General features: G+C 44.2%; 1 protein-coding gene across 2 annotated transcripts in view; it reads right to left on the bottom strand.

Annotated features, from left to right (window-relative positions):
* Positions 1–442: 442 nt before the first annotated feature.
* HBEGF (heparin binding EGF like growth factor) overlaps positions 443–11,431 on the bottom strand; it is a 25,810-nt gene continuing 14,821 nt past the window's right edge. For both annotated transcript variants that reach the window (XM_019506594.1, XM_019506595.1), the window contains exons 3-6: positions 9,750–9,927; positions 3,562–3,717; positions 2,853–2,945; positions 443–1,093 (exon numbers count right to left, since the gene is read on the bottom strand). In XM_019506594.1, coding sequence (XP_019362139.1) covers positions 2,873–2,945; positions 3,562–3,717; positions 9,750–9,927 — 407 coding nt within the window. In that variant the 3' untranslated portion in view covers positions 443–1,093; positions 2,853–2,872. The remainder of the gene's footprint in view (positions 1,094–2,852; positions 2,946–3,561; positions 3,718–9,749; positions 9,928–11,431) is intronic.

Genomic DNA, 11,431 nt, shown 5'->3' with positions numbered 1-11,431 from the left:
TCTGATGATGATCTCTGATCAGATCTCAGCACCATCTTGCTCACCCCACAGGGTTGGGAGAGGGACTGCATTGCTGGTCCATGTCTGAATGCTGAGAATCAGGGTCGACGGTGCAGATTGGGTAGTACAATTTTGGGCATATTACAGCTCCAAGCTGGAATTCTATTGGAATTTTACTGTTCAATTCTATGGGACCAGGACTGGGCCCATGGGATCAAACTCTGTTCTAATTTATTCTAAGACAAACGTAAAATGTCTCCACTGGCTTTAGTAGCTTATGCTTCCATACTCGCATACAAGATTTGCCTCCTACTGTCTGCATCTTTGCCATTATAATACCACATGACACACACACAGACAATAGGTTAGCAAGGGCACATTGATACACATTGTTATATTAAAATGGTCTAGCTGCTTTTCTAGTCAGTATTAAAAGTCTAAGAGTTTGTAACAAAGTGTTATTTATTAGACCATTACATTGCACTTACAAAAGTTAAGGGCCAATCCACTGTTAACTCTAGCAAAATGCCCACTGATTGCAGGACTGTAGGATCAGACCCTAAATAAATACTATACACAGTATATCTAAAATAAATATATAATTTAAAATGAAAAATATCTTGTTAAATAGCCCTCACCCCACCCCCCCAGTCTAATAAATCCCCGAACTCAGATCTCCTCGGAGTTGACGTCTTTCACAGTTAGTTTCTCAGAGTATATCTGAAGGATCCAAATTTGTGTTTGGTTGTAGTTACTTCATTTCCCAGCCCCTACTAAAGCTGGAAAGCCAAGGTCCATTTTTTTCTTCTCTCTTCATGAGTGCATTCAACCAGGCCTCCTTGAGCAATTCTGTTGGTAAATAAAGTCTCCAGCAGAAAGCATCTTTCCTGTAACTTCTTCCACTTCAGGACATCAAATTTTACTCACCGAGATGCATGTTTTAGTGAAGCAATTATATGACAACCTCTAAACACAGACATGCCACTTCCGCTCCAGCAAACTCTCCACTGATTTTTAAATAAGGCCAATAAATAGAACTTTAATCACTGTGTCTTGCTTCTTCATGAAGGCAGAACTGCTTCACCACTGAATCCTGAAATAAAACACAGCACAGATCTGGTTCATTTCATACCAAGACTTTTGCCTTATGCAGCCAACACTATTTGGCATCAGATGCAGAATCCTCATGCAGGGGCACTTGCAACACAAAGATGCCAATTCTGAAAAGCTCTTCAGCCCATGGATTGCAGTTTGAGAGTCTCTGGCATATGCTTAAGTGCTTTACTGAATCAGGGCCAAAGTAATTATTGCAGCACCCAGACACAGCTTCTACTGACTTGTGTGGGAATGAAAGGTGCTGAGCACCTCATAAGAAACACTTAGAACCTTGCAAGATTAGACCCTAAAAGAAGCTGGGAATCCAGCAGCATGAAAGAAGTAGGTAGATCTAAATGATCCCAGATAGCTGTGCTTATTTTGCACTTTCCAGAATCAAGACAAATTTATTTTGTCCATTATTGGGGATCATAAAGCACTTTGCAAGTGGGGGAGATGTATCAAGATGGCTGCAAAGAGAAGAGAATTTTGTTGGCTGCAGTACACTCCTTCTGGAACTCACTGCCAGAAGAGTTTGGGTAAATCTAAATCTAATTGTATCAACAGGCAAGACATGTCTTCATCATTAAATCTCTTCCCATCCTCCCCCAAAATGACACCCACTGTTATTCTAACTAACCCAGTAGCTAATGGGCAATGGTGAGGGACATTAGTTACTGTCCTTTTTGAGACATTAGTTCACCCATGCAATGTGTACAATATTTTCCTGATTTAAAAAAAAAGGAAAGTGTATTTGATGTCAGTGTTTGGACCAGCCGGGAAAGAACTCCCAGCCCTTTCCCTTTTTCCGAGTGCCTGCTCACCAGGGAAATGCAGTCACCTCTGAGGTGAAGCACTGCATGATTCACAGTGCACAGCAATGTTACATAACATTGAAAGCAGTAAAGAAAACTGTGCCCAGCTGGATTGCATTACAACAGTGGTTGAAGTAGAATTAAAGGATGATGAAGTAATAAGGGAAGGACAAGGAGTGAAAAGGAAGTTGCTTTATTTATTTATTTTAGGTTTCAGGCAACATTTAAGGAAGGGGAAATAACTCAGGAGATCAGAGGGAGAGAGATAGTTCTGAAGAGCTGGAGCAGAATGAGTGAAAAAACAGCCCCCAACTGCTGAGAAAGAAAGCCAAAACCAGAGGGGCAAGCTTGAGAGTAGGTGGTTATGAGATGAGACACTGACAGATCAGAGGAACTGGCTGGGGGATTCAATGAATAAGCAAGCAGGGGAGTGAGTTATTCAGGGAAGGGAAGGAATAGAGGAGTAACAGATTTGAGTGTGGTTGGGTGGAGCAAGGCCCTGGAGTCCATCAGAAATCATCTGGGGAATTCAGAACTGGCTTAGCCAGAAAGCCAGAGATGGGCGTGGAGTAATGCGTTCACTTTAGGAGGGTGGCAGGGCTGAGGTACTAAAAGCAGAGTCATGGTTTTTCTCTAGTTGACAGGCTGAATCCCATCAAATCATTGTAAGGATTTAAAGAGTTCATCTTTATTTTTTATCCAATCCCAGATAACATAATTAGGAAGTGCTCAAACACCATGCTCCCCACCAGTCCCAAAGGGAAGTGCAAATCACTGTCAGACTGCATGGGAGTACAGAGCTGGCTTAGGGGCATGGAAAACATACAGCACCCAGTGAAGTTCTTGTGAGCAGCTATCTGCCACTTCCATTGTACGTGGGCCTGGCTAAAGCTAGGCTAAGGCTGCCTATGCCATGCTGTTTTGCCTGTGCTGAAGACTTACCTTGCAGGGCTCTAATGCCATCAGGGGTTTACAGCGATGCCCAACTTAATTTTCTCTTCATTTTCCACATCATAAACACCCCTTTTGTGACACCTGCAAATCAAGCAGACAGATGTTCAGCAAAGGGTTGATCACTACTGCAGCCAGGCCCCACCGTACTCAGGTCCAAAGCTCCTGCTGGCTTCAGTGGGGAAGTCTATAGGCCTGTAGTCTATGTTTAGCTGGTGGTTCCAAAGCTAGAGATTGTATCAGGGATATAGTGAAGCCATGCATGTCCTATCTCCCTTGGCTACACCGACTCCCAGGTAAACACTAACTCTGCTCTGCACCAGCTGCTCTACATCTCTTGCCAGGAAGGAAGACTGCAGCAGCTTCAAATCACTGCAGATCCTCCTAATCTCACACTCTGCTACTAAATTTGGTTCATAGAAGCCCAGGTAGAATGGAGAACAAATCCTTCCATGATAAAACAGCCTAGGCAGCAAGGTTAGCTCAGGCCACATGACATCAGCTACTGAATCAGGAGGCCTCCTGCATCCCATATGAGCTACTTTACTGATTGCCAAGGCTGGGGTAAAGAAGGCATCTCCCCAGAAATATTGGGAACTGGTTCACCCCTAGTAGGGCCAAGTAGGTGAGATCATGGGTGGAGTAGGTCAAGCTTTGGGGTATGTTGCTAATACAGCATTGCATCCACCTTTCCTCTCACCTGAGCATCAGCAATGCAGCGATGATAATGAGACACATGGATGACAGCACCACCGCCACAATAGCCAATGCTGTAGGGTGGTCGTAACTGGTGGAGGGATTCTCAACAGGGAGGGTAAGGCCATGGCATCTCTCTCCATGGTATCCTGGCTGGCATCTAGTTTAGAGAGAAAAGAGAGCATTTTAAAGGCAGCAGTAATAGGGTACTATGAGAGCCAAGCCTTAATCAGGGTGTTAATAATCACCAGAAATGTTGCACAGCCCCTTCCATTCAAGTATCATAGAGCATCTCCACCTCTTTTCTCTGCCTTAGGACAGCTCAGCAGCTATTTTCCAGCAAGGTCCAGACATTACCTTTACCCTTTCCTCAGCACCAAGATCCTTCAGCCCCACTGTCACCACTGCTGGCCTCTGTGGCACCTACTCCAGGACAGTTTTCTCTTTCTATGGGGAAAGGCCCTGCAATGTGAATACTATCAAAAGAAAACTTCTTGCTTTCTTCTGTCTTCCCCACTGCTGTGTCCAGTTCAGCACCCTGCTAGTACCCTTTGACACTGCTGCTGGATGCAGGGCTGACTTTCCCAATGGTTTTCCTAGTATACAAAAATGGGTGTTTTCTAAGTGAACATCAGGCTGGGATTACCCTGAATGGTTTGGATTCCCAGCAGGATGGCCTCAGCCCTTCATCTTCCAACAAGAAGCATATCAGATTCCATGCAATTTGCCATAATAAGCTCTTCTCAGTAAGGCTTGAGAAACCAAAGACAAAAACCCTGCTTCACCTTTGTGAGTGTTAGTGACACTTATACAGTTGCATAAGTGCAAGTGTTGGTATTCACACAGAGTTTAGATTCCATTTGCATAACTGTGTTTGCCCTGTTTCCATTCAGAGCATACCCAGAAAGCTGTCCCTGGGCCACACAACCTCTAGGGGAGACTAGAATTGTCTGGGTGCACACAACTGTATGGGCCCCAAAACTTTGGTCAGAGAAAAGCTGCAATTAGTGACTGCTGAAAGGCAGAAAAGGGGACCCTCCTCAACCAGCCTAATATTGGTAGTTAGGGCACTGTCTATAGGAGTGGGAAACCCAGGTTCTAGCTCCCACTGGCCATCCAGAGGGACTGAACCCACATCTCTCACTTCCTAGAAGAGTTCTCTAACTGTCAGGCCATGGACTAGATATTACCCTGAGCATGCTCCTCTGGAAACTGGCGCACTGGGCAGCAAGGAGGGGAAGATACAGATTTTCATAATTTCATAGATTTTTAGGGTCCGAAGGGATCTCAGTAGATCATGTGGGGCCAGGAGGAAGAAAGCAAGCTACAAGGAGCATAACTCAGTGACAGGAAGACTGCCCTGGAAGGTAAGGCCCCTAGATTCTGGTCCGCGTCCCTGTCCCATTATGGTATAAACTATCCCATTGCTGTTTATTCAGTGGATAGTATATGCAAAGTGCAGAAAAGGCACCGGGGTCAATATCCCCCTCACTGAGTTACACTCCCTCTAGCTTGTTCTCTTCTTCCTGGCCCCATATAGCTCTTGCCCTCTTGGCTGTCCATTGGGCCAACATTTAAGCGAGCCCTTCCCCATTGCCTCATAGTTAGAGCACTTTGCTGAGAAGGGGGAGATACAGGTTCAAATCCCTCCTGTGTAAGGCCTAGAACCTGGATTTCCCACCCCCTGGACTTGTGACCTAATCACTAGGCTCCTGGGCTGAAAGGCAGGAAGGCTCCATCTCTGCTTCACTTCCAGAAGTTACAAATGTATCTGGACACCTATTCAGGACACACAGAGAATTTAAAAGCCATATAAGTGCCAAAAACTGCACTTATATGGCAATGAAAGTTTAACTGTGGTACTTAAAGGTTAGATATTAATCCTCCTCAAGGATCTCGTTACCTTGTTGAATATTAGAGATTCCCAGGGCATATTCAGAGATCTTGCCTTGGCAGCCTTATGCCAACTGCCTCCACACCCCAGTGGTGTGCAGGGTGTTGAGGTAGTTTTTACTGATGACCTCCATCCCAGGGTAGTCTTCATTTCACTAGAGCAGTAGGTGACTATGCAAATGAAATCATTCAGTTATGTGTGTCAAATAGCTGTGTAGTGTGTGCTGGCTGGCCCTCGCCCATGACAGCTGTTTGCACCAAGTCACCTTCAGCACTCAAATCCTGGAAATCTACCTTCAAATGCACAAGAGGCACAGAAGATTAGTAGAGAAGCAGACCCAAGCATTGGAACTGGGACACAATCTGTCAATAAAACCTGGGATAATTCAGTCATTACACACCCCTGAAGCATTCCTGCTCCCATGGGGTACATAGTGAGATGGGGGTCAGTTAAAATATGAGCTGGCAGAAGTGTTGCTCACTCCCACAGAAGTTCTAGCCAGGGGTGGCTGGTTCCTATTTGCACTTGAGGGGTTGGGAACTTTTTATAGCTCTTATTAGGACTTAGCACAGTAATCACACCCTCAACTTCCCACTTTCAGAGAGGGGAAGTCCCATTTGAGAAAGCTGAGAACAGAGCTGACTTTGTGTTCCTTAACTGAAAGGACCTAGATTTAAAACACTTTGTTCATAGGGTCATTTCCCCACACACAAACACATGAAACTCCCCTGGATCCAGGTAGTTACTCACCTAGCAGAAATAAAATCTGCATCAGAGCAAAGAGGCCAGTCACCCAAAAACCCCTCTCAGTGAGTCAAAGGATAATAATGTAAACAGCTTAATATATACAACACTTATACTCCCAGACCCTTGACAAGACCCAATCAGAGAAGGATGAGCTTATCACCAAACATGTGAACACATTCCAAACATCATGATCAAGTGTCCCATGCTGAGAGAGCTCCATTAAATACAGCACATTCCATGGGTCAGTGTCACCCCAGACAACAATACTCATGTTACACCAAAGGCAAAAAAACAGAAGGACTGAGGAACAAGATGGCCTTCGACAAGCTCTTCATATTCTCGAGAACCAGATACTGCCAGTGCCATGAACTCTCCCTGCCCTGGCATATTCTAAACCTGTACTAGAGATGGAACTGGCTAATGGGAACAGAGAGCAGAATGAAATGCAAATGGCAGACAGACAGGCTGAAGATGAATTAAGATGCAGTTTGATAGGACGAAGGCAGGAATGTTCACAGTAACTCAGCTTTCTCTGGAACTGGCTATTGGGTAACAAGAGACAGTAACACAATGAGAAATTCTGGACTCTTTCCTTTAACAAGAAGTGGTAAAGTCCTTATTAAGCCATTTCAGAGCCCCTACTCTTGTAAGGATAATGTAGCTGGGGATGAGAAGAGGAACTTTTAGAACAATGGAGTCTATCTGTGACTCCCCAGTCCTAGATTAGGGGATTTTAAGCCAGAACCTTTGCACTCAAACAACCTGCTCAAGTCCAGGCACCTTCTTCTGTAGGTGATCTATATGGCATGTCATAGCAGGCAGCTCTGGTTAAAGAAGTCTAACCAATAAGTATACCAGGGAGCCCTGTCCATACACATACACTGGGTCAACCCTATACTGCTAGTTGTGGTTAACCCAAGCTGATGAGTCACTCATCCTCATCTATATCATCTTGTCACCACCGCACACCAAACACAGAAAACTGACAAGTATTGGGAAAACCAATTCCTAAAAAAGACTCTAGTTTAACTTGGGCCTTAATTCTCAGAAGAGCTTCTGCAGATGAACTTAACTGCTTCTGGAAAGCAGTTAAGGGGCTTTTAATGTGGATAGTTAATGGGTTTGGACTACAGTGCAAACATGTGGGGTGGAATAAGTAGCAGTGCTGACATACCCGCTTACCCTGTGGTTTCAAGCTGCCCAAAAATTTCAATGCTCAAGAAGTTGCACACTATAAGTCAGAGAGCTATTATTTGCAGCAAGCTCAGGGACTTGGATGAGTGACTCAGAACTGACAATAGTGTCAGAACCTTCAAATCCACCTGCTCAAATGTTGCCTACATCAACACTAGTCTGCATTCAGATGGCTGTTCTGTGCCACATCATGAGATACAGGCCAGTGGGCGTCAGGCCATTCCCTAGTGAACAGGTGTCCAAATTACAAAAAGAGAAAACCCCTCTTTAGCCTCAGCTTCTTCATCTGTGCAGCATGGTTAATACAGATATTTACCTACTTCCTGGAGATGGTGAGGAAATTGGTTTGTTAGTGCTTGAAAGCTCTGAGATCCTCAGACAGAAGGCACTTGGAACAGGCAAGGTAACAGGTAGAAAAAGTAGCAGCAGCAGCATATAGGGACACTGCCTGACACTGGGAAAACAGAGGAACAGGCCTCCACAAAACAGCTTCAACACACTTTTGGCAGGCTGCCACCTCAAGTGCTTTCAAAACTGCTGCCTACAAATCCAGCTGCCAAGGCCAAACTGCCTGGAGATGGGACAGAGCCATTTAGAGCAACAGGTTCTCCTCCCTCTCCCACCAGTGCATCCAAGTTACTGGGATGCAAGGGTGCTGCAAACAGAGTTGTTACATTTGAAGGGATGGAAAAAGTTTTTCTTTCCAGTCCATGGGATTGTGGAGGAAATCCCCTCCCCGGTCGCTCCTTAAATTTTTTTTTTGTTTCTCTGCTTGCCCTTCTCTGCCCTGGATGGGTGGAAGGGTCCCACTGGCCAGGCTGTTTGCTGCTGACTGCTGGGGAAGCGAAAAAACTGCAGTTTTAAATATGCCATGGTTTCTGCCTCCCTGCAGGTCAGCAGCAAGCAGCAGGGCCACCAAAGCCCATCTGCCAATCAGCAGCAGGCTGGCAAAAACTGCAGCCTATTTAAAACTGTGGTTTTCACTTCCCCGGCAATCATGAGAAAATGGGCTGGCCAGCAGAGCTGCGGGGGTGAGCGGAGCAGGCAAGTGGTGAAATGAAAAAATTAAAAAGGAGCTGCTGTGGGGTTGTGGGCCCGGAGGGGGGAGGGTGACTTCCTCTGCGATTTATGGAGATCCCTACGCATAAGCCACCATCATGGCAAGATAGTGTTTGAGGAGCAGGACCAACTGGGGACTCTAGGAGAGAGTAGCTCACTTACAGGGCTCAAACAGAATCCTAGAAGTCAGAGATGAAAACAACTCTGTTGCATTCTGTCCGCTTCCCATTAGTCAATGCTAAATCAATCCCAATGGTGTATTCTTCAGGGCTTTAATTTTCAGCTCCTGCCATTTTCTTGGCCAAACTGTTATGCAGACTAATGGATCCCTCTGCTAGACTTCACAAGATTAGAAGGGATATATGCATGATAATGAAGAAGAATATTTGTTTCCTGTGCTTTGATGACATTAAAAGAGCAATTTCTTGGTTAGGAAATAATACCCTGCAACTGTGCCATTGTCAGACTCCCAAGGCCATCTTTTCACATAAGCAGAGCCTCCTGCTTTTCCCTATTCACAGTGATTCTTCATGAACTTTTTTTTTGTTTTCCTGCCCAAATCATAACCAGAGCTACTGCCTATATGATATACTGCAGGAAAGACTTAATCAGAAGACCTGTGGATACAGCAGTAGCTCCATTCAGAAATATTTTAGTTATTTCCATTATGGGGTGCCTGACTTGAGACCTCTATATCAAAATTTCAAGAGAGCTCAGGTGCCATTTAGGCACACTGAGTCCATTGGGACCGACTCCACTGGAGTTCTCATGAGGCCCGATTTTCAAAACAGCAGAACACCTCAGCTCCTATGGACCTTCACAAGGGTTATGAGCATCAGTCTTCTGAAAGTCAGGATAAAGGTATTTGACAACAGGCTCCTAAAATAACTTTTCAATGTAAATAGCTACAAGACATCCTGCAACAGGCTCAGTCAACAAAAGGTAAACTGTGTTATCCCAAGTTCTTGTAGGCCAAACACAGAGCTCAGGCAGAAGTCAGTTAATTTTGTTTGGCACCCATAGTGTTGGGGTTTTCAATGGAAGGTTGATGTATGAGACATAAGGGACATTTTTCTGAACATGTGCCTTTAACAAGACCAACAACAGTCTGTGGTTTCTTAAAGTGCACCAAAGTGATGCAAAACTCAAAAAACAAAAGGTCCAGGAAGTCAGAATAGCATCCTACAGAGCAAGAGGACAAACTAAAAATATCTCCTGCGTTCTTCCTCTGTGTGGTTTAGAGAATTCAAGGAACAATGACTAAGGTTTCCCTAGGACAGAGGTTCTTTTCTACTTACATGCAGGATGGAGCTCTCAGCTCTTTGATGTATTTGCATTCTCCATGAATACAGAAGTCCTTATACTTTTGTAGGCATGGATCTCTCTTCTTCCCCATGCCTTTGCCTTTTCTCCTTTTCTTCCCATTCCCTTTTTTCTTTGGAGTAACCAGCTCTTGTGGCTTTGACAAGAAAGCAACTGGAAAACAAGTTCAAAAGAAAAAACATCCGTCACCTCAATTTCTTGCTTAAAAGTGAAACAGAGCAGGAAACCTAGACCTATTGTAAACAATTCAACTTTGGTGCCAGCAGAGCCCTTTGTTCAGAGATCTGCCGCCAAGCAGAAGTTTTTCCATTCTTGCAGATCTGAACAAATATCATGACATTTCTAATTCATAAAAATGTGCTGAAGGAAATAAAGGAACAAGCTACTGCAGATTCAGGAATTAAAACGGGGCTTTATCTATCTGAAATGTTGCTATTATATCCACTGGTTTCCACTGAATACAGAAGATTAGTAATTGTGTCTTTATCTAGCCTTTATTTCTCTGATCAGCCTGATCTTTTGTAAGAGCCTATTCATGGTCCTGATTGGCCTCATTTTCCTGTGGTTACAATGATGGCTTGCACACAGGATAAGAACAGTATTAAAAAAGGGCAATAGGAGGGCAATTTAGGGTTTGTGAAAACAAGCTGATATCACAGAAATGTTCTTACAAAATATGTAGTTACTTTTTTATTTGAGTGGAAGCAATTTATTTAAGTAAGCCCAACTCATGGTCATTTGGCAAATGTTAACCAGAGCTCTCTGGATGCGAATTAGGGACACCAAGGTAAAACTGACTGGTAAGACTAAACTGGGTAAGACAAAAAGCTAATTACTCAATCATGCAAAATTCTGAGTCTGCTCACCCCCCAGGTAACTTCAGTGGGAATATATGCTACTTTGTTACATTCCTTATGGTTTCTCTCCCTACCCTGGTGTTCATAAGGCAGCTAAGGAACCACGGGGCATCCAAACATCACATGTTAGTTTTCAGTTTTGCAGTGAAACTGGAACAACTCCAGAAAACACAGGACATTCAGCAATGCTGATTATTAAGGGCCAGATTCTAATGCCCTCACTCACTTGGAACAGTGCTTCACTCTTCAAGTAACAAAGTTTGGGCACACAGAGAAACAAAGCCATGAGGCTTAAATACAACTGAAGAATGCTTTTAGATTCCCCCAGTGCTGCCCTTGGTCCCATGGCCTGCAGTCCTTGTTTCCTTCCTCATCCTATTTTATAGCTTTAGAAGGCACCATGTACAGAGAAATGGAGGAAGAAGCCACTTTCAGCAGTGCAGGAGCTTTTAATGTTATAATTTACTGAAGAACCAAGAAAAGACAACCAAGAGTACAAAAACTAAATTAAAAAGACAACCAGCATCAACTAGCTGTCCAGCTTGATTTTCGGTTGCAGAACGTCCAGTTGACAAGTTTCCAGTTTAATTTATTCCCACGGCTAATCTCATGGCTCATTAGAGCCTTACTCTGACAAGATGATTCTGCTTCCTTGCTATTTAAGTTTAAGGAGTGGAAGTCTTCTGGCCACCCCTACTGATACAGGAAACACCAGGCTGATCTGCAAGGGCAGGCTTCCTTTCTCCACCTGCAGAGCCAAATAGGAAGCTCTAATTGCTGATAATTTTATATTGGTCATT

The sequence above is a fragment of the Gavialis gangeticus genome, unplaced genomic scaffold (genome assembly GCF_001723915.1).
Source record: "Gavialis gangeticus isolate Ggan-Ray unplaced genomic scaffold, GavGan_comp1, whole genome shotgun sequence".
Classification (NCBI taxonomy): Eukaryota; Metazoa; Chordata; order Crocodylia; family Gavialidae; genus Gavialis; species Gavialis gangeticus.
The sequence above is the reverse complement of the archived record's forward strand: the minus strand, read 5'-3'. Positions and strand labels throughout refer to the sequence as shown.